Raw genomic sequence first — 20,352 nt, forward strand, 5'->3', positions numbered from 1 at the left:
ATTCCAGCGTAGAACAAGGGCACATTTTGAAATCTGATAAATTGCCTCGAATGGAATTATTTTCTGACTACCTCTACTTATTTCTTGTGTGTTGATACCATAGAGGTGTGTTACTCACATGCTGATAAGTATATTAGGTGGGACCCATTGCACCTGTAGAATGCTAGAATCTCTAAGCAGTGAGACTAGTCTACTTACCCTTCAGTTTTGCTTAATTTTTGTACTACTAAAACTACAAAATATTGTGTAACTGATTCAGATTCCCATTACGTTTAATCACAAATGCACAAATGAGAAGTGTTTCTTCTGGGAACTGAGCTGATATCCTTCCAACACTGCTCTCCTGAAAAAAGGTTTATGCTGTTCAGGGATACTCATCTTAGTGGCATTTCCAGCATCAGAAAGCACTGGAATTCACCCCAAAAGTAGCAAACCTAAGGACTTCTGGCTTTAAACATACCTGTAGTTTAGGCTAGTGTCCTAGTGCCATTTTTGCCATGATATGTGAAATATGTTTACTGCTGTTGAAGTTGGGTCAGTGCACAATCTGGAGAATAGAACAGGGTCAGAGGAGAAGAAAGTAGTTATCCTGCATTCAGCATAAATTCCTGTACTGCAGGGAATCTGCTCCCAGGGTGCTCCTGACCCTTTGGCTGTGGATCTGTCAGAGAACGGAAGATGTCCCTCATCCTGCAGGGCACCTGCACATGGCTTGATGTGCACTGGATTCTAAATCCTAGCTCTTTGCCCTCAAATCAGGAATGATATGCATTTGCATGTAGGCAGGCAGTCTTTCAGGAGTTTTGATGCTGTTTATATGAATAAAAAGCATATTTAATTTAGTGGGAGCCTTTCCATTACTTCTAAGGATGGTGTCCCAAGTCTCTGGGAGGGTATGAGCTTTCCAGAGTGACTTGTAAAGAAGAAAATAAAAGATTTTTATTTTTGTATTCGCAGTAGATGTTTCATTGCCCTTGCATTACAACTGTCTAGGATTTTTTTTTCCTTAAAAGCTGCATTTACAAAAATTCCTTCCTCTTGAATTTGTATTAAGAAAATAATGTAAAATTTACTCCTGAAGAGTTTAAAAAAACTTTTAGCAAAACCTACTCACTCAGGGGAAACTTTGTGATCGCTGTATTGGAAAGGTTGGTGTTCTGCCAGTACAGAAACTAAGATAAATCATAAAATGTTTGTGTGGCTGAAAGCTGAAGAGTCAAGTCTCCAACCACAAATTCTTGTCTTTTCCAGGGTCATTACCTCTTCTGCCAATATAGGACATTGGTGATTCTGGTTTTGAAGAATGACAGTGAGTTTGGCAGACATTCTAATGAGTCACATCGACTGTGTTTCTAATTATTTAAAGCAGTCTGTGTTCATCCAGAAAGGAAATAAAAATGCAGCTTGAGTTGCTTGCCTTTAAAAATAGCTTTAATAGTTATAGAATATATAAGTAAAAAGTCAGTAGATTAAAACAGCTGCCCCTTGCTCCTTCTTAACCATTTGGTTTTCCTAAGTTTAAGTTCCGTCTTTCTTTTACCTGGAAAAACTCCATGGTGAGAGGAGACTTAACAAAAGAGGTGTTAAAAGATACAGAAGCCTGAAATTGGGAAACTGGATGTAAACTATACCAATGTTGCACTAGTTTAACTGTTTGGACTACAGGTGTGATTTTTACTGAAATAGTTTTACTGAAATAGACGCCCGTTATTACCACACCCAGTGTTTCCATGCAGCTCTCATTTAAAATAATTTAAATGCTTTTTAGTTAGACAGGAATTATGGGATCTTGTGGGTGTGGATAGATTTCTATGTAATTATGCGGGCCAAATATAGATAAGGAGGAGTCTGGAAAAGATTGGCATCACTGGGACCTGGAATGTGACCTTGGTGCATGAGGTTGATTGTTCTATTAGATTGGCCAGAATAAGTTTCTTCAAAACTTTTCCCATTCATTACCAAAATTATCCTTAAAGCTGTCAACTTCTACAAGTAATTGGAATCTTTAAATCAAAACTGCATGGCTTTGAGAGTTTTAGTAGGCTAAGGAACATTCAGTCATTAAGTCCTCATTCAGAACCTTTTTTTAATTAATTTTTTCAGTACTTAGCACAGGTTTTTATGAGAGAATCCCAACACTGCTACTTGATATAATACAGAAGAATTAACATAATAATACAGGCTACAACTTACTGTCACTTCATGGAAAATGTTGCTTCTTGTAAAATTAATTAGGAGGCTCCACCAAAAATAATAATTATGTCTGTAAATGCTTTCTCATGGTGGTGGAGAAAGTGACCATGGCTGACTGGGTGCAAGTCACATGTGCTGGTTCTCCTCACTAGCTTTGAGATTCTAAAAGATTTCTAAAAAATAATTTAATGTACTCCTTAAACTCCTTTGTGAAGCTGTCCAGGGATAAAGGAGTGTTTAGTATGATTTTTTTTCCTCTGTCTAGGTCCAGTTTGCCCTAGAGAAGTGTTTTGACTGTGTTTCTGGAGCATTCCACATTATGAAAAACCCCACAGTTTCACAGAGAACCGTTTCACACAGTTGCTCCACCTAGCCTAGCTGTTAAGTGGAATGTCCAGCTATTAATTTGTTGCTCCACCACATTAACTGAATTAACTATGCTAGCCAACATACTTGCCTTGACCTGTTGTGGTTGTCCAGTTCAGTCTTTGCAAAGAAAATGGAATTTGGCTTGTGATTGCTGTTTGTTTACTATAGAAACTAAGATAACAGAATCTAGAATAATCTTGTGGATTCTCTACAAATAACCATTTTCCTTTCTTGTATTTGACTTTCCTTTGAAGGCTTTCATCTCTATCACAAGTTGCCCTCAATAGTACCTGAAAGTTGTCTCCTCATTCTGGTCGGATTGCTTCTTGGTGGGATTATTTTTGGAGCAGAGGAGAAGTCTCCACCTGTAATGAACAGTGATGTGTTTTTCTTGTATCTTTTGCCACCCATTGTACTCGACGCTGGATATTTTATGCCAACTCGTCTTTTCTTTGAGAACTTTGGTACCATATTCTGGTATGCTGTGGTGGGTACACTCTGGAATGCCATCGGCATTGGAATTTCCCTTTATGGAATTTGCCAAATCAGTGCATTTGGTTTGACTGATATCACATTGCTGCAGAATTTGCTCTTTGGCAGCCTCATTTCAGCTGTGGATCCTGTGGCGGTGTTAGCTGTCTTTGAAAATATTCATGTCAATGAGCAGCTTTACATCCTAGTGTTTGGAGAGTCTTTGCTGAATGATGCTATAACTGTGGTAAGTAACTTGATAAATGATTAATTGATAAAAATGATAAAGGATTGTTTACATGCCACTCCATCGTATCTCTTTGTATTTGGTTATTACAGTTTGCTAATAGATGTAAGTAAAAGAGTGCTAAAGTGTCTATGTAATTCTTTAAACTTTAGATTTAGAAACAATGGTAGTCTTACTGTACCAGAGTAATGTATAATGGTAGTGTATTTACTGTAGGAATTTTACCACTTGATCACTCTGGTTTCTGTATCTTTGTAATTCTGTTCCTTCTGTAATCTGAAACTCGTTCTCCTCAACTGCAGAAACGTTTTTGGGCAGGAGAGGGAAAAGGGCCAATGTGGGGTCTCTCGGTGCATTCACAGGAAGGGTCGACAAATCACTGAGATGGCACTGAACCCGGTTGAGGTTAACTTTTTGCATGTGCCCATCCAGTTGGAACTGCCCTGAAACCACCAATATGTGTATCCCAGGCTACAGATGAGATAGGACAGCCACCTGGAGGCAGTAATTTCTAATCATTAACTAGCTGAACTGGGTTTGTGGTGCTGACCTGAGGACAGCAATCTGCAAATTCAATTAACACCCCTAATGTCCCTTGTTTGTACCTGATGACACTATGTCTGGGACGTTACTCCCATTTATCCATGACTTACTTGAAATTCTGCCCATGCCAACTATGTCCTGGCATGCTTTCAGTTTTGTGAGACATGGAGGTCTGGTTTTTCATATGCTAGAAGGATCAGAAGGATTGATGAACTGAATCTGCACCTTTCCTGTCTCTGGCTTCTTATTCCTGTCCTATTCTGTGCAGAATTGTCCTTCTGTTTTCACCTCTTCTTGGACTTTGCCTCACCTTTTTTCCCCTTTTATCAGACTTTGTCTCACCTGCTTAACACATGTGTATCTCATCATTTAATCTGAGCCTTGGTACTTAATCCAGTCCTGTAAATAAGTAGGTGTACATACTGAGTTTCAGAAGGCTCAACAGTTCAGTCATAGCTAGCTCTGTCTCTATTCACTCTAAACAATCACTTACGTGTTGGAATTCTCTAGATACACGCTTTTCTGGGGCAAAAGGATCTGGTTTTATGTTAACATAAAAGTTGTTTTTTGCTGAATTTTTCCAACCAAAATCACTTTTTTTTCAATCATAAAGTCAACCACCTTTCCACTGGAGCAGCAGTTAATACAGTAAGATTTGCTACTAAAATACTGCATCCTGATGATAGGAGTATTCATGCATGCAATTGCCCAATGGCAAATTACTCTAAACCATCCTTTTTGTAGGGGCTGGCATGGCAATTTAATGCATGGCATAATTACTGCCTTCTCTGGATGTAGTCTTTCCTTATGACTTGCCTGCCCAGATGGCCTAACACAGGGAAGTTACTCTGAGGAGTCTGTAGGGCCAGCCCAGTAATGCACTGTCCTTACTGTCCTTCATGAAGGAGTGAAAGGAATTCGGAGTACCTTTGGTCTTACTTCCCAGCTGTCACTTAAAGGTACGACTTGGCAAGAGATCAAGTAGTTTCCAAATGCACGGCATTGGTCTGCTAATGGTTCCTTGTTATGTGTTTGCACACCTGCAATCATGTGATTATATTTGAAATGTGACCCAGGCTGTCACCCTGGTGGGGTGCCCTTAGAGGACCTTGCCTCCCCTGCCTATAGCAGTGCTCCTGGAGCAGCCCTTGATGGGATGCTGCTGGAGTCACTCAGTTGTGTGCTGTAAGGAGATGATGTTTTGTAAATACTCTCCCTTCCTCTGCCCTTGTGTTAGAGGGGGAGCTGATAAAACCAGCTAACAGGCAGAGCTCAGAACCTTTCAGCTTTCATCTGCTGAAGTCCTTGAGTCCCACCTGCTCTGGCAGGTACCTGCAGTGGGATGGGAGGATGAAATAGGAGGAGAGTTGAATGCAGATTGTCCATCTATGAAAGCTGCCTAATTCCTATGTATCAAAAACCCAGGAGATGCACAGATAGGCAGTGCAAAACAGAGTGGCTTTACTAAACGTACTTTCTAAATACTTTAAGCCCTTCTTCCTGCTATCCTGCTTGTACTGCCTGGCCGCTCCTAATAAAAGCTTTCACAGAATAGCAGTGTCATCTGTGCTTTCCCTTTTCAGACAATGTCCTACCACAATTTCATTTTGTATACAAAGAAAAGTGTGCACTTCTCAGATGGCCTTTCTTGTCTGATAGTTTTTGCAATATGTCTGTGCATTTGAATGTTCCTTTTCCCCCACTGATGGAATTTTGGAGCTTGAATTTGGCCGAGGACAATGTTTGCCAGTTGGATTCTTGATCAGAGTTGGTGCTTTACCAAAAAAACGAGTCAGGGATAACTAGCATGGTGATGTTAAATGGTAAAATGACAGCTGAGTGTTAGCTATTCAAATTCCAATTCTGGGCTTAAAATCACAAAGAAGGAGCCAGTGTCATTACAATAATATTATTCCCATGTTAGAAAACATTACAGAAATACTCTGTATTCTGCCTCTCTGAAAACATTACTTTAGAGTGCTTTAAAGTCATTTTAGAATTAAAAACTAATAACTGAGAACTGATGAAAATAAGCAATTAGTGCTTCAGAGATACTCTGAGACAAGATTAAAAAGGGATCAGTGACTAATATTGCTTGGTGTAACTTTTGGTGAGTTCAACTGAAGGCTATTGAGTAAATGCAAATCTTGAACTTCAAAAAATTGCCATGTTCTCATACGAAATGCGTTAAAAATATGACCAGAGTTAATGTTTGACACCTGGAAGTTTAGATAGAGCTGTAAAACTGAACTGCTGTAGAGTAAAAGGGAAGATAACCTGATTTTGATGTCATTTACAACAGTGTAAATAAAGGACAATACAAATGAGATTAAAATCATGTTCATGACATTCCATAGTCCTAGGTGCTGCTTCTACCATGGTTGAGGTACAAAGGAGAACATTGCTTTTCTTCTTTCAAATAACTTACGGCAACAGACTTGAGATTTATGGGGATGTCTCTATGTGGAACAACAGGCTCCATTCTATTTGCAGGGTGTATTCCTTGCTGTGAGGATGAGGTGATGTTATGGAAAAGCTATTGCTCAAGTGTATTAAAATTCTCTACTTCTTTACAAGCACCTTGCACTGCCCTTACTTTGGAGACTTGCCTTGTATATATTTATATAGTTACCTTTTAAAATATAAAAAAGGCTATTTAAAACTCCAATTAAATAAAATAATCATCTTCCGTAATACATTCCAAGAGAGTATTCTGCCAGGTGAAATTCTGTAGTTTATTAGAGAAAAACACTACTCTAGGATCATCCCAAGTTTCAACAAGTGACTCAGGGAAACTCCTTGCAACCTACACAAGTCAATAGTATTTTTTCTTCAGTCTGTGATTCACAGAGTTCTGGGAGACTGTGGACTGAGAAACCCTTGTAAGGTGACCAACAAAGGTGCTCCTACTGTCAATAGGTTTAATTCTGGTATACTTCTCTTCATTCAGATCCATAGAGTCCACAAATTAAAATAACAGGTGGAAAACCAGTCAATCTTATGATAATGCTTTCCTGTCCTGCACAGGACATAGTAACAAGGAATGGGGCAAAAAGGCTGGGAGTCTGCCTCAGAGCAACAAGTTGAAGGGGTTAGTCCAGGTGAAAAGGGACACTTCTCCCAAGTGGACTCATCCTGAGAACATCATTGTTATCATGATCCTGCTCTTGTTGTATTTTTTGCTTTGTAATGAAAATTACTGTTGACCATTCTAGGTTTGATTTAATCTTCTATTTTCATGCTTGCTCTGGAATATTTTTTCTTTTCTGTTTCAGTTGTTTCCTTTCACTTAGCTCAAAGGACCCATAATAAGCCATGACTTTGCATTAAACTTCTATCTCTGTAAGACCTATCCAGTTTTGGCTAAAAAGTGCTGAACAACTTATGTTCTGTCATGTGAGAGAGAACAAGACTGCAAACATGAGAAATCCTTCCCAGCCACTACTCAAACACCTACACTGTTGGCACTATGCAAGTGCTGATAAAACATTGTTCTCTCAAATAGCATTCTTGATAGAGGAACCTGTTTGGTTCACTAAGAAGTCCAGAAAGAAAGCAGAGGTTTAACTCCTGCAAGCAGTCTAAGCTGACTGGTCTTCACTGGCTTAGCCTGTGAACCCTCTGGGATAGGAATAGGTACCTGTGACCCAACTTAGATCTGTACAAGAGGACAGTGTAGCTGTCATGGTATTGCAGGGCTGGTAGCATATATGCAGCACCATGGAATGCTTAAATCTCCCATGTAAGTCTGCAGATGGGGCAATCCTTTTAAGGTTTCTTTAAGAGTAACTGATTCCATTGTTGTCTATTTTGGAGTAATTAAAATACTGGATATTAGAGAAATGTGGACTTCAGATTGTTTTGTCTCTAAACCACTTGATTCCTAATGATCAATAAGTTAGAAAAAAGCGCACTTACTTAATGGACACAACATTTCTTTTACTCCTTGAGGTGGTCACTGTCCATCCCCACCCCCCTGCGACCCCCCTACTCCCCCATGCTAGACGAATCTGTGGTCTGATTCAGTACTGGGTCTCTCAGTGTCATGTAGATCAAGCACATTGGAAAATAACCTGATTCTTCACTGATTGTGAAACTATTTTTTTTTCTCTTTCTGTTTTATTTCTTTTATCTGGGGGAAATCTGAAAATGACATTTGTGGAGAAATTAGAAGCTGTGCAAATAAGTGAATTGAAAGAAGAATTAGATAGATCTATGTTCCTGGCTCCTGGAATGTCATGGGTTAAGAAACCTGTCCCATTTGCAAAAATGGGAATATTGATTTTTACCCATCTTTGTGTATCTCCCTGATATATATGCATGATGAATAATATGCCAGAGATAAACAACAGCATATCTCAAAAGTGAATTCAAGAGAGATACAGAAATTCAAACTTCAACATTTAAGCAGAGGAACATAGTGACATGAAGGGAAATTAAGAAGAGTTCAAAAACATAATGTGCTTTCTTTTTCTTCTTAGGTCCTGTACAATTTGTTCAAGTCTTTCTGCCAGATGCGCACAATTAAAGTTATTGACATATTCGCTGGAATTGCTAACTTCTTTATAGTGGGGATTGGTGGAGTATTGATTGGAATCCTTTTGGGATTTGTAGCAGCCTTTACCACCCGTTTCACCCATAAAATCCGAGTGATTGAGCCACTCTTTGTCTTCCTGTACAGTTACTTGTCATACATAACAGCTGAAATGTTTCATCTCTCGGGCATCATGGCGTAAGTACCCCAAACTTCATTAATTATAGCACTCAAGTAAGAATGCCTAAAGAAATTTGAGAGAGGATCAGATTTTGCAGACCTTGCCATATGGCATTGTTCCATACTGCATGGCAGAGATTCTGGCTTGAGGATTTCCGGCCTCTTCCCTCCAGCTTCCACTCCATTCTCTCAGCTTGCCGCCACACCAGCTGTGTCACTAAAACTGCTCATGGCATCACATCATAAACCATATCTTTGAAATGTTCCAAGTTAAAAATATTCACTTGTATTTTCAGGGGGCTTATTTTTAACCCAGGTCACTTTGGTGACCTGTGTCCTCATGTGACCCTAGAACTAGACATAAGGGCATGGATGAGGAGTGGCCCACAGTGATGTAGGGGCAATGGTGGCAGGGAGGAAGTAGGAGTGGTAGGGACTTCATGAACTGCCTTCACTTTCGATGCCAGTATATTGTGAAACTGTGTCTAACAGTTAGTCATGGGAGCGGCCAGTAAGTACCATTCCATGAACACAAGATATGTATCATTAAGGCAAACTCCTGCTGGATTATAAGCGCCATAAGGACTAGCTGAATGTAAAATTTGCAGTGCTATGGTGATATAATCTGTTAGTTTAGTATTTTGATATGTGTGCTTGTGCGCTACAATGTTCTGTATATGCCCTCTATAAAATAATATTATTCTTCCCACTTCCAGCAGATAAAAATATTTTTACTCGTGTTTTTTCACTCCTGGGCTTCAGTAAAAAAAGAGCACAACCTCTCTCTTTATTCTGTTTATACTGTAACAACTTCAACTTTAGAAAGAGCCTTTATGACATTTAATATACTTAAAGGTTTTGCTCTGGTTCCAAGTAATATTTTTAAAGGCCAACCTTCTTTAATGACTTTGTATTGTTCTAGTGGCAAATATGAGTCATTCAGGCATTAGGAACATAGCTTTTTGTGTAAGCTCTGATATTACTTCTTAGGATCACTAATACTTGATAATACCTTATCTGATTATTATCTTTTAGGCAAGTGAAGGTAGGTTTAATATCATAGTAACACCAGGATAAGGTTTTCTGGGGCTGGGAAGAAATTTACAAGGAAACTTAAAGCTGATGATTTCAGTAGTATAAAAATAGAAATATGCCATGAAGCAAGAGGGATTGGTACTTTAATGTAAGTAAAGAGCTAAAGATTGCATGTGTTTCCTTCTCTGATACGAGCCTAAATAAAGCAGCATATGCATCCACTTTGACCGAGTTCATAAATGTGCCATCTCTTTCCATAGCTTCTATTCATAGCGTTTGTGTGGTTTTTAGTTTCCTCCACCTCTTAAGCCAAATGTCCTTGACATTCTATGATCGAATACTTAAAGGGTTTCTAAACCAAAAACTTGTGGCTAAACTGTACATGGAAAAAATTGTGGCAGTTTTCATGAAAATACTGATTTGGACCTGCTGCATCCAAGACACAACAGAAAGGGCATGGCTGGTCTGCTGGTGCGTCAGTGGACCCACCACATGCCAGTCCCTGCAATCAGCACACCAGTGCTTCCCACAGCACTAACAACCTAGTTCATTTTCCTTTGTAACAGTGGCCCCTGAGTGGGTTCAAAACAAAAGAGGAAACAAAAAGTATTTTTTCCCTTGAACGGCACAATAGAAAATAAGTTATCTTTGAAATGTCTTGCATGTTTTTTACTCTAAGCATACTTTGTAATAGCTAACAGGCCTGGGTACCTCAGTACCCCCCCCCCCGGCAAGATGCAAGGGCTCTCTGCAGCCATGTAGGATCTCAGCTGCCATAAGCCACAAAGTGTGTCCCCTCCCAGCAGTGCTTCTGAGAGCCTTAGAGCTTCTGCAATCTCTGCATCTCCTTGGAGTAAATCTACCCTGTGATTTTCACATTTAATTGGCCTTTGAACTGCAGAGAGTAATTTGCTCTGTGTCACAGTGCAAAAACACACACCAGTATTGAGTTCTCTGTTGTTTTCTGCAACGACTGACTCATGGCAGGATTGCTTGGGTCTGACTTAAAAATCAGCTCCAACATGTAGTTGGACCAAATGACCTTGGAATGTCCCTTACAACCCAGATTGTTCATGCATTATTTGCTTCTGTGGCCATTTACAGTTTAGCCTGTGGGGAATAATTGCCTGATCTCCCCTTTTTCACCCATATCCATGTGAGTCTATTAAACAACTGATTCCCACTTCTTTCATAACCAGGTTTGTAAAGATACTCAGACCTTGTGGTTACATGCTGTACCATATTTTAGGGGAAGGACATGAGCAGGAATGTACAGTGTTATCAAGTAAATAAGATACTTACACAGATTGCTTCATTCCTGGGCAAGTAGGAATTCACTGGCAAAGGAATAAAAGGTGCTTGTCACTCTTCTGATAACTAAGGACAAACGATTCTTGAATCGTCTGTGTAACCCCTGCACCAGGTTACTTGTCTGAAATAGTGAAGGGACTGAATTGTGTCCCTATGAACTGCAGTGAGAAAATCCTCTTCAGGAGAAGAGGAAAGAGCTTCTACTGTAATTAGAGCTGGGCATGAATGAGGATCACGGGTGTAAAACATACAGATGTGAATCTGAACTTTATTTGCTTGGTTCCATTTCTAATTATAATGCTGCATTTTCTGCTTAGTAATTTTTCATAAAGGCTGTGAAGCAGCAGAACTACTACTGTAGGTTTCTTTCTTTCTTTTCCTTTTTTTTTTTTTTTTTGCAACAATTAGCAGGCTGAAAGGAACAAACATTGAAACTAAATTTAGTAGGTCAAGGAAACTTGAGGATTGAACCCGGTGGCCTAGTTTATTGCAGTCCTGACAGAAACTGTACTGTTTATACAGGGAGACTTTTATTCTTCAGAAGTACAGAATGTTGCAGGTTAATTTCAGTTAACTGCTTTTCCCTTCCCCTTCTTGACCAAGGCAACTGCCTCAGGTCACAAAACTGGAGGCCAGAATTAATGTATGTGGATGAGAAATATAAAATAAAACTCATCTAAGTTTTGGCTTTGATTATCATGACAGTAAAATTTTAGTTTGGGAAGAACATAGTATAATAATGTACATAAAGTCTTGCGTAAAGACATTGATTTTGTATTAAATTCTAGCATTATATCCCCCTATAATTTTCAAACAAAAGAGACTTCAAGAGGTATTTTTTCTAATGTAAATAAGTACTCTGAAGAGATTCAAAGTGAGCAGTGATTAGCTGTGGAATATTACTTACCTGAAGAGTAACAAATAGTGTACAGCACTATTTGTTTTAACATTGAACCAAGTCCTAAGTTACTTGACGCTAATTGAATGAATGCAAAGTGTAACTGAAAATAATATTATAAGAGTGTTGTCCCTTTAAATTCTAGTGTTTAAGTGTGGTAGGTGTTTTAAGTTACAGTTTGCAAAGATCCTGATTAATCTGGTGACAGATTCTTATCTATTTACAGTGTCTCCATTACCTCAGGATCCAAAAACAAACCCTGTCCAGAGCTTGTTTCCCTGTTCTCCATGCTGCAGGGCTTTCCTAAATTACTATAATCATGAAAATGATTTATTTTAAGAAGGTAATAAATAGTACTGAGTGTTTTGGTGTGTCTTTGATGCAGATCTGACAGCCCTAATGCTTCCGGGCACTGAGCTGCTGCTTTGAGACACCGAAATGACTGTGGGTCTGGAAGTGGCTCTTTTGCAGCCCACCCACTGCCTTCTTGCTATTTTGCATTTGCTGCCCCTGCACTTGCCAGCTCCACTGTGTGTACCATCAGCGAGAGGTAGCCAGGATGAATCAGACTTGTTATGCTTGTGTAGATAAGCAGGGTACACACAGGAGAGCTGTCACAACCCATGGCATAACCTGAGGTATTTTTAGGTCTGTCAGTGCAGCCTGTGGCTTGTAGAGAGCTGGTTTGCTACTGAGAAGGAGAATTATGGAGGGTCAAAGTATTAAGTACATTTGAGAGTATATTTGAGAAGATTTGTACATGTACTTTAGAGGTTGGTCACTGGAACTATGTGCAAACCGAGGAACCTGGGAGTGTTTTGACAGCTTCTGGGTTTGAGTATATGTCCTGACCAAGTCACTGCTTCTTGTCAGGACAAAATCCATGCATGGTCCAGGTCCTCTCCATTTTCTTCCCGAGATACTCAGGCACATATGTTTGTGGGATCTCTTATAAGTCCCTAGTCTGGACAACTGTAAGATTAGAATAGGGAAAACTGCTGTGAAGAGCATCATCAGGTTGTCAGTGCTGGCAAAAATGCAGGACTTCTCTTGTCCCAGCTACATGCTCAAACTAGAAATGTTACCTAAACCACCTGGTGTTTCAGGGAGGAAGCTTGCATGCTTCTGAAATCTACATTATATCTTCCACAGTGGATCCCGTGTAATCAGGATGAGCTCCACTTCCGAGGCAGCATGCTGCTTGTGGACTATAGAGGATCTTTCTGTTCAAGACTATGGTGAAATCAGCTGGCAATGAGGAGATAGCAGGCATTTATTTCAGTACTAAATACAGATGGGAGTCTGAGATAGTCTTAGTGAGACTTTCCTTCTTAGCCTAGAAGTTTGCTTAGGGTTGGAGCTAGTTTTTGCATGGCAGTGGACATATTATTTTGTGCTGACTAGATTGGCCTCTCTGTCACCGAATATAGGTGAACAAAAATGCAGGGTGAAAGCCAGGTTAGGTGTACTGTTATGCTAGCAAACCCTCTCTGTAGAGAGGGTGCAGAGATCTGCAGTGGGATCTCTACAAAATGTGGGAGAGTTCACGTTTTTCCAAAGAGATGCTAGCAAACCTGCCATCCTCTTCTACAAAAGAGAGAAGTGTAGAGATCTCAGTGGGAAGAAATATCCCCTGTGTTGGCAAATAATTATAAATTGAAAACTTTGTTGAACTGGGATAAATAACTGTAGGACAAGTCCTCGTGGGCTGTATTCAGAAAGACAATGTAAATACACATCACTCTCTCTGTTTAGATTTAGGGTACAGGGTTTGACTGAGAACCCACACATGGGTATGTATGATGTTTTTAACTGGGAAATCAGAGAAGACATGTTTTTGCCCTAGACAGTAGAACCAGGAATGACAGCTGTTTCACAACGTGTCTGGCCTTAGTTGCCACCCTGATAATTACTGTTCAGACTGTGCTTCCCTACACTGAGACACTACCTTGAGGTTATCCTCCAGCCAGCTCTGCTAACTAACCTTAAACTTGTAAATTTGTATCTGAGTGGTTCTCAGCCATCCCTATACCATGGACAACCATACTGAGCAAGTGATACCATTCTTTGCTCTTTCTGCTGATTAACAAACTCTGTTTACTAACACAGAAAATGAACATGTAGGAGTACTTACAGTAAGCCTTTTCTCTCATGTTTCAGCTGAGATGCCCATTTTATCCATTTGTAGGTGCTTTAAATGTGCAACAGCACCTGTATGATTTTCCCCTATTCAGCCCTTTGTGCAGGCAAAGCAAGCAGTGGCCTAAAGTGGTGAAGGGTAACAAATTGTAGCCTTGCTGCTTGCTTTGCCTGGAAAGAGTAGCTGGCTACTGTCACTGCCACTGAGGTGGGACAACTGCTGGTAGGGAAGGAGGGAAGTCCTGCCCTGCCCCTGCAGTTGCCATCCTGTCTGATGTCCCTCAGCAGCAATAGATGCAGCAAATCCTGTTTTTTAGGGCTGTCCCTGTCTCTCCTCATCCCTGCCTCTTTCAAAACACAGAGTCTGAGTGACCACTGAACGGATTATGTGCATTTAGTATATGACAAAAGTATCCATGTACTGATGTCTTCTCAGAAAACTCTACAGTGCAGAAAAAATAATCATGTGCCCAAAATTGTAGGTTCACCAAGCCTATATATTTGAGATTGGTTATGGAGTAAGTTATGCTTTGCATTTTAAAGGGAACTATGGAAAAGTGAATAATATTATGTAGATATGAAAGATGCTAAAAAAAAAATAAAGCAAGTGAAATATGGGATAATGTTTGCCTTTCAGGATCACAGCTTGTGCCATGACCATGAATAAATATGTGGAGGAAAATGTTTCTCAAAAATCCTATACGACAATAAAATATTTCATGAAGATGCTAAGCAGTGTCAGTGAGACCTTAATCTTCATCTTCATGGGAGTGTCTACAGTTGGGAAGAACCATGAGTGGAACTGGGCCTTTGTTAGCTTCACCCTCCTTTTCTGTTTAATCTGGAGGGCACTGGGTAAGCAAGTCTCAGACTATGGGTCTGTATTCTTTGCAAGTGAAATGTTTTACCTTTTGTCAAATAGAGAATGCCAGAACTTAAAGTCCCATCATGAATGGTGGAATGGAAGTAATATTTTTAATATGTCCTATATTGCAGGGTTAGTTTCCACCTTCTCCCAAAATGGAACCTAAAAATCAGTTTTGCCCTGATCCTGCCCGTCTAAAGTGAGAGGCACTCTGCTTGTTAATCAGAATACATGTATTTAAATAAACATTTATTTACAAATAAGCAAATTCTGCTTAAAAGAATTAGGTGTAGTACAGCAGCTAAACAGGCTGAGAGTTATGTTTTTTTTAAAATTTATATTTCCTAGCTTTAGGATTTTCCCAGTCATTGGCATAATTAGTACCAAAACAGGAAATGCTGTAGTTTATGTATATATATAAGTTTAAGTGTATATATATATATATAAGTTGAGGGGTATAATAAATAAATAAATGTGTATCTATCTATCTATCTATCTATCTATATATATATGAAACTGCTTCATCCCTCCTGAGTTTACAGTACTAGCTGTTTTTCTTTTACCTGGAGACCTAAGTGCAGGGCAGGCTTGTGGGTCTTAAACTTGCTCTTCTCTCAAACTTCATCTGTAATGATTCAGTCCTTCCACGTGTAAAGGTTGCTCATGCTCTGATCTGCCTCTGCACCCTTATTTCCAGCTCCCAAGTCTCCTTCCCAGAGCAGAAATCTGGGCTATTTTTCTACTGCACCTGCAACCCCACAATTAATACCTTATGCTGAAAAGCAGCCATGCAGCCTGACTGCTGCCCAGCTCCTGCCCCCCATGCTTGCTCCCTTCACCTGCCTTTATACCTTTACTTCATTCTGCCGCATCCCTGGAGCCTTTGCCTATAGTACAGCAGCAAGCACTGGCATCTTCTTCCCCCATCCCCACTCCTGCATCCTTCCTGTCTGTGTGAGTAAAATTGAGTGAATAGGAGTTTGCAGGGTTCAAAGCACAGATTAATGGAGGTGACAAGCCAAAATGTTCAAAATCACCTCAAATCCTATTAAAAAGCAACTAGCAGTCTTGGTCTATACTGACACAGAGAATTATTGCTGTTCTAGAAGTGCAGAATCCAGCAGATAGCTGTCTTGTGGAGATCAATTAGCTGCTTCAGGTCATAAATTCACCTGACCTGAGGTGGTTAGCTCACTAAATATGTTTAAGATGATGCTCCCTAGGCTTTTGTAATTATTCTTCCATGGTGTTCTCAAGTCGCTAAGTAATATTTCATTTCTTCAATATTATATGTTGGAGAAGCAAATAAAAGGTAAGAAGCACATAAAAGTGGTTTTGAACAAATATTATCATCATGGGCTATTTCTGTGTAATTTAAGTTCCCTTTTTTTTCCCTCCTCCTTGTATTTATGTTCTTTTCCCCCAGGTGTTTTTGTTCTGACTCAGATCATTAATGTATTCCGGACAATACCTCTCACTTTTAAGGACCAATTTATTATCGCCTATGGAGGCCTCCGAGGAGCTATTTGTTTTTCGCTTGTATTTCTGCTTCCTCCTGCTGTGTTTCCCAGGAAGAAATTGTTCATCACTGCTGTTATTGTGGTGATATTCTTTACTGTTTTCATTCAGGTAGTACCTCTCATCTTCTGGGCTTCTTCTTTCTCAGACAGGTTACAAATAAGCAATGGGTAGACAAACAAATGTTCTAACTTACTGGAAGGAACATATTTGAAGGTATTCTCCATAGTCATAGTTTAAAAAAAAATTCTATCCATACCACAGGCAGGTAGCAAAAGTATGCGTGATATTAAGTACTTATGCTAACATATAAGTAGTATTAAGTATTTAAGACCTCGTGAGGTTGAAAGAGAGATAAAAGATATTCTGGGTACAGCTCCAGCACTGATTCCTTTTTTTAGAATGTTTAAATGTGTGCATTTACGCGGGAGTTCAGTGTTGGATACAGTGCCCAGTGAGCAGGGAAAGGAAGACACTGAGGGCCTGGACAGGTGAACTGGAGTCTGAGTGTTGGCAAGTAATGCTGCAAACCAGGTGGACATCTCTACAAAAGCACCAGGTGTGCAGAGGAATGTGAACTTGTCTCTGATGACCAGCTGGCCTTGGAGGCCTGGATAAGAGTGGTCAAGAGACAGGGAAGAGACTGAAATCTGGAAAGTGTAGCAGCAGCCAACTCTGTCAAATAAGCATGTCAGACTAGTTATTAGAGCAGTGAGAGAGATGTGAATGGCTATTAATGAAATTTCATATCTGTGGGAAAAATATATATACATATTTTTTACACTGCCTTTTGCGTGGATTAAGGTGCTGTGGGAAGTAGCAAGTATCTGTGCTGATGCTTGAGAAAGAGGAAAAGGTGGAGGTCCATTAGTTGACTTTAGCTGTGAAAACTGATTTTGAAGGGTAGAATAATTTAAAATTTGTAGACAAATGGAATGTGTTATGAAATGACATGTGTTTTACCAAAGGAAAACCTGATGTTATTCTTTGATAAGGCAATTTATTTTCTCGAGTAAGCTCGTCTGACTTGATTATTGCAAATCATTGGGGAGGGGGCTACACAGGAGATTGTTAGTGCAACTAGTCGTTAAACTGAGGTTTAGATTGACATTAGGATGACTGTAAAGTAAATGAGGAAGGAGCTGACGGTCTCTCCTATAAATGGAAATAGAAGCTTATGGTCCTTTGGGTCAGAAAGGACCTCTGAAGGTCTCTAGTCCAACACTGTGCCCAAAGCAAGGCCACCTTCAAAGCTAGATCATGTTACTCAGGGCCATGTCAAGTTGAGTTCTGAATATCTCTGTGGACTGAGATACCCCAGCCTCTCTAGGCACCTGTTCAAGTTTTCAACCACCCTGGCCAGATAATAGGCTGATGAGATGATATTAATGGAATTCCTCGAGGATGGTTCCTGAGGATGGTTTTCCTTAATATTCTCGTTACTGACCATGGCACATAAATGTAGGAGTTTTTGTTGCTGATTGTTTCTTGATGATAGACTTTGAAAAGTGTTCTTATGGTGACAGTGAGATAAAAGTATTCTGTAGAAAGAATTGAGGGCCAATATGATAGAAACAAAATGAAATTGAACAGTAATAAAGTGCAAACATGTTCTTGCTAGGACTTTCTTACTAGGAATTTCTCTTATGAAATGGGAACCTTTGGAAAAAATTAGAAAGGGAAAAAGACACAGGTGTACTAGTTGGTAATGGGCTAGATTTTAAGTCAACACTGCAGTGGGAACAGAAGAAAGGCAAATCTAATCTTAAGACATACTGATACAGGTGTTTCCATCAGAGCATAGTGTTGTGTTCTGGAGTGACCACAGGACTGGTAAGTCTGTCACGTGAAAAGAGACCAGGATGCCTTGGCCTTAGCAAAATGAAGGAGAAGAGGGACTATAATTACTGTTTATACGAGGGAGTGAACACAGTTTAAACTAAAAAGACAAATGCTGGCACAAGAACAAAGTGGTACACAGTGACCATGATGCAATTAAGATGCAGCTTTCTAATTATCAGAACAATAAGGTTCAGGATGAGTGTTCCATTATGAGCAATGGGGCAAAGAAACCTAACTACTTTTAAGATAAAACGTGATTCATTTACAAAAAGAAATGTGACCTGGTTGTCTGGGATAGTAGGGACTGATCTCAACACCACAAAAGATTAATTCCTCTCCCCTGTGCCACTGTGCCTATACAAGTAAACAAATTATGTCAATTCTTCCACAAATAATTATTCAAAACCATTATATCATTCTGTGATAGCCAAAACTTTTTGTTATTTCTCTGAGAATAGTCAGGCAAGGCATGTTTACAAAAAGCCTTAATGTCATGCTCTTAAAGAGCAATTTTAGTATTAATGCTGACGTATCTTTGACTACCTGTTTTGGAAGTAGTCACTAAAAAAGAGGACTTTATATGTCCATTTTGAAATTATGGGGAATCTGTTTATTAATTCAGAAAACAAGTGAGTGTTTTTCTAACACAGAACTGGAAAAAAAAGTTTAAAAATCATATGGATGGGATAGATGGTGTATTCCTGATACGGTTTGTTAGTTTGACCCTCTAGTACTTCTTAGCTCTAGGGAACCCCTTCCTTCCTTCTCTTGCATTAATGGAGTCTGTATTGACAAGGGCTTCATAGCTAAGTGCAATACCTGCTAATCAAAAGAGTGAATTCACATTTATAGTTATTGTGTTCTCTTTTTCTTCATAGGGAATAACAATTCGCCCACTGGTGGAGTTTCTTGATGTCAAAAGGTCAAATAAAAAGCAGCCTGCTGTCAGTGAAGAAATTTATAATAGGGTATGTTGCAGCTTAAGTATCATAGATGAAACCCTTGGGTAGATGAAATTCGTAGTCACCATCAGTAAGACAAGGATTCAGCACACAGTATTATGGAGAGGCATGTGCTATACTAGATTTCTTTTTGATAGCTGTTATAAGAACAATAATTGTAAAGCTTATACTTAACCTTTGGCATTTACCAAAATTGTCGTTACATATTATATCACTTTCTTAATAGTTCAACTCTTGAAGTAAATTAATTTTCTGTAGTTTGTTTCACACATGAGGTACATGTTATTTTATAATTCAGCTACACTGGGAAACCTTTGGCAATTTAATTGTATTGCATTTGAGTTAATCTAATTAAACAAAGGCAAATTTCGCTTAAACACATGCTTAAACTTACTTAACTCTTACATCATCAGCCTTTTTGTGGATTTGTGTTTGCTATGTGTGTGTTTCCAATTGTTGCAGATTATTAGCCATGCATGTACTTGAACGTATTTCTCCTTGCAGCATGCCTATGGCAAGTGGTTTGAAATTTCAAAAATGAGGAATAGTAAGGCCCACATTTAGGAAAGAAGTCAGTCTAGGCATCTAGAGAGACACCTACTGAGAGACCTCTACTGTGGTTCTTGAATTAAGAGCAAACATGCTGCCTCTGGGATCAAGTGAGATCTCAGCTGAACTGATTCAGTTTTTATCATTCATAATAGACTGAGGAAAAATGTATTTCTAATATTAGGTGAACAGGATGCTTTAAGTGGAGGCTAGACCACAGTTCCCTAAAAGAGGAGCTTAGGACCTGATGTTGGCTCTCTCAGTTCTGTCCTGTGCATCCTGAGGGGCTGATGTGGGAAGCTTCTTCCTACTCAGACTCTCTTCTCCACAAAATCATACTTGCTTCACTGTCAGGCCTGGGGAAGTCTCCCAGGCATAGCACAGAGTGGTTAAGGAATTTCAAATAAGTGAAAATATGGTAAAAAACTTCAGTTCCATGCAGAAACTGAGCAAGCTTGACATTGAGGAAATTAGCAACTAACTTCTGTCCTTTTGGGGCTGTGAGCTAAGGAAGCTCCAGGAGAACAAAACAGATTCTGTCTCTGAGCTTGGTTGAACTGCATTTGGTAAAAAGGAAGCATTGTCCTGAATTGTGACTACATGTTTCCGTTTTAAAGTAAGTTGGAAACTAGTAATATCTAAGAGCAAGCCTAGTGATGTCTATAAGTTTATGTAATGAACCAATGTTTTCCTTTA

The 20,352-nt window shown here is 39.4% G+C and overlaps 1 protein-coding gene across 1 annotated transcript in view; it reads left to right on the forward strand.

Moving 5' to 3' along the window:
• SLC9A2 (solute carrier family 9 member A2) overlaps positions 1 to 20,352 on the forward strand; it is a 33,071-nt gene that overhangs the window by 3,008 nt on the left and 9,711 nt on the right. Inside the window, exons 2-6 of the mRNA XM_064646354.1 lie at positions 2,817 to 3,280; positions 8,305 to 8,555; positions 14,558 to 14,775; positions 16,212 to 16,414; positions 19,024 to 19,113. Coding sequence (XP_064502424.1) covers positions 2,817 to 3,280; positions 8,305 to 8,555; positions 14,558 to 14,775; positions 16,212 to 16,414; positions 19,024 to 19,113 — 1,226 coding nt within the window. The remainder of the gene's footprint in view (positions 1 to 2,816; positions 3,281 to 8,304; positions 8,556 to 14,557; positions 14,776 to 16,211; positions 16,415 to 19,023; positions 19,114 to 20,352) is intronic.

Source organism: Pseudopipra pipra, chromosome 2 (genome assembly GCF_036250125.1).
Source record: "Pseudopipra pipra isolate bDixPip1 chromosome 2, bDixPip1.hap1, whole genome shotgun sequence".
Classification (NCBI taxonomy): domain Eukaryota; kingdom Metazoa; phylum Chordata; class Aves; order Passeriformes; family Pipridae; genus Pseudopipra; species Pseudopipra pipra.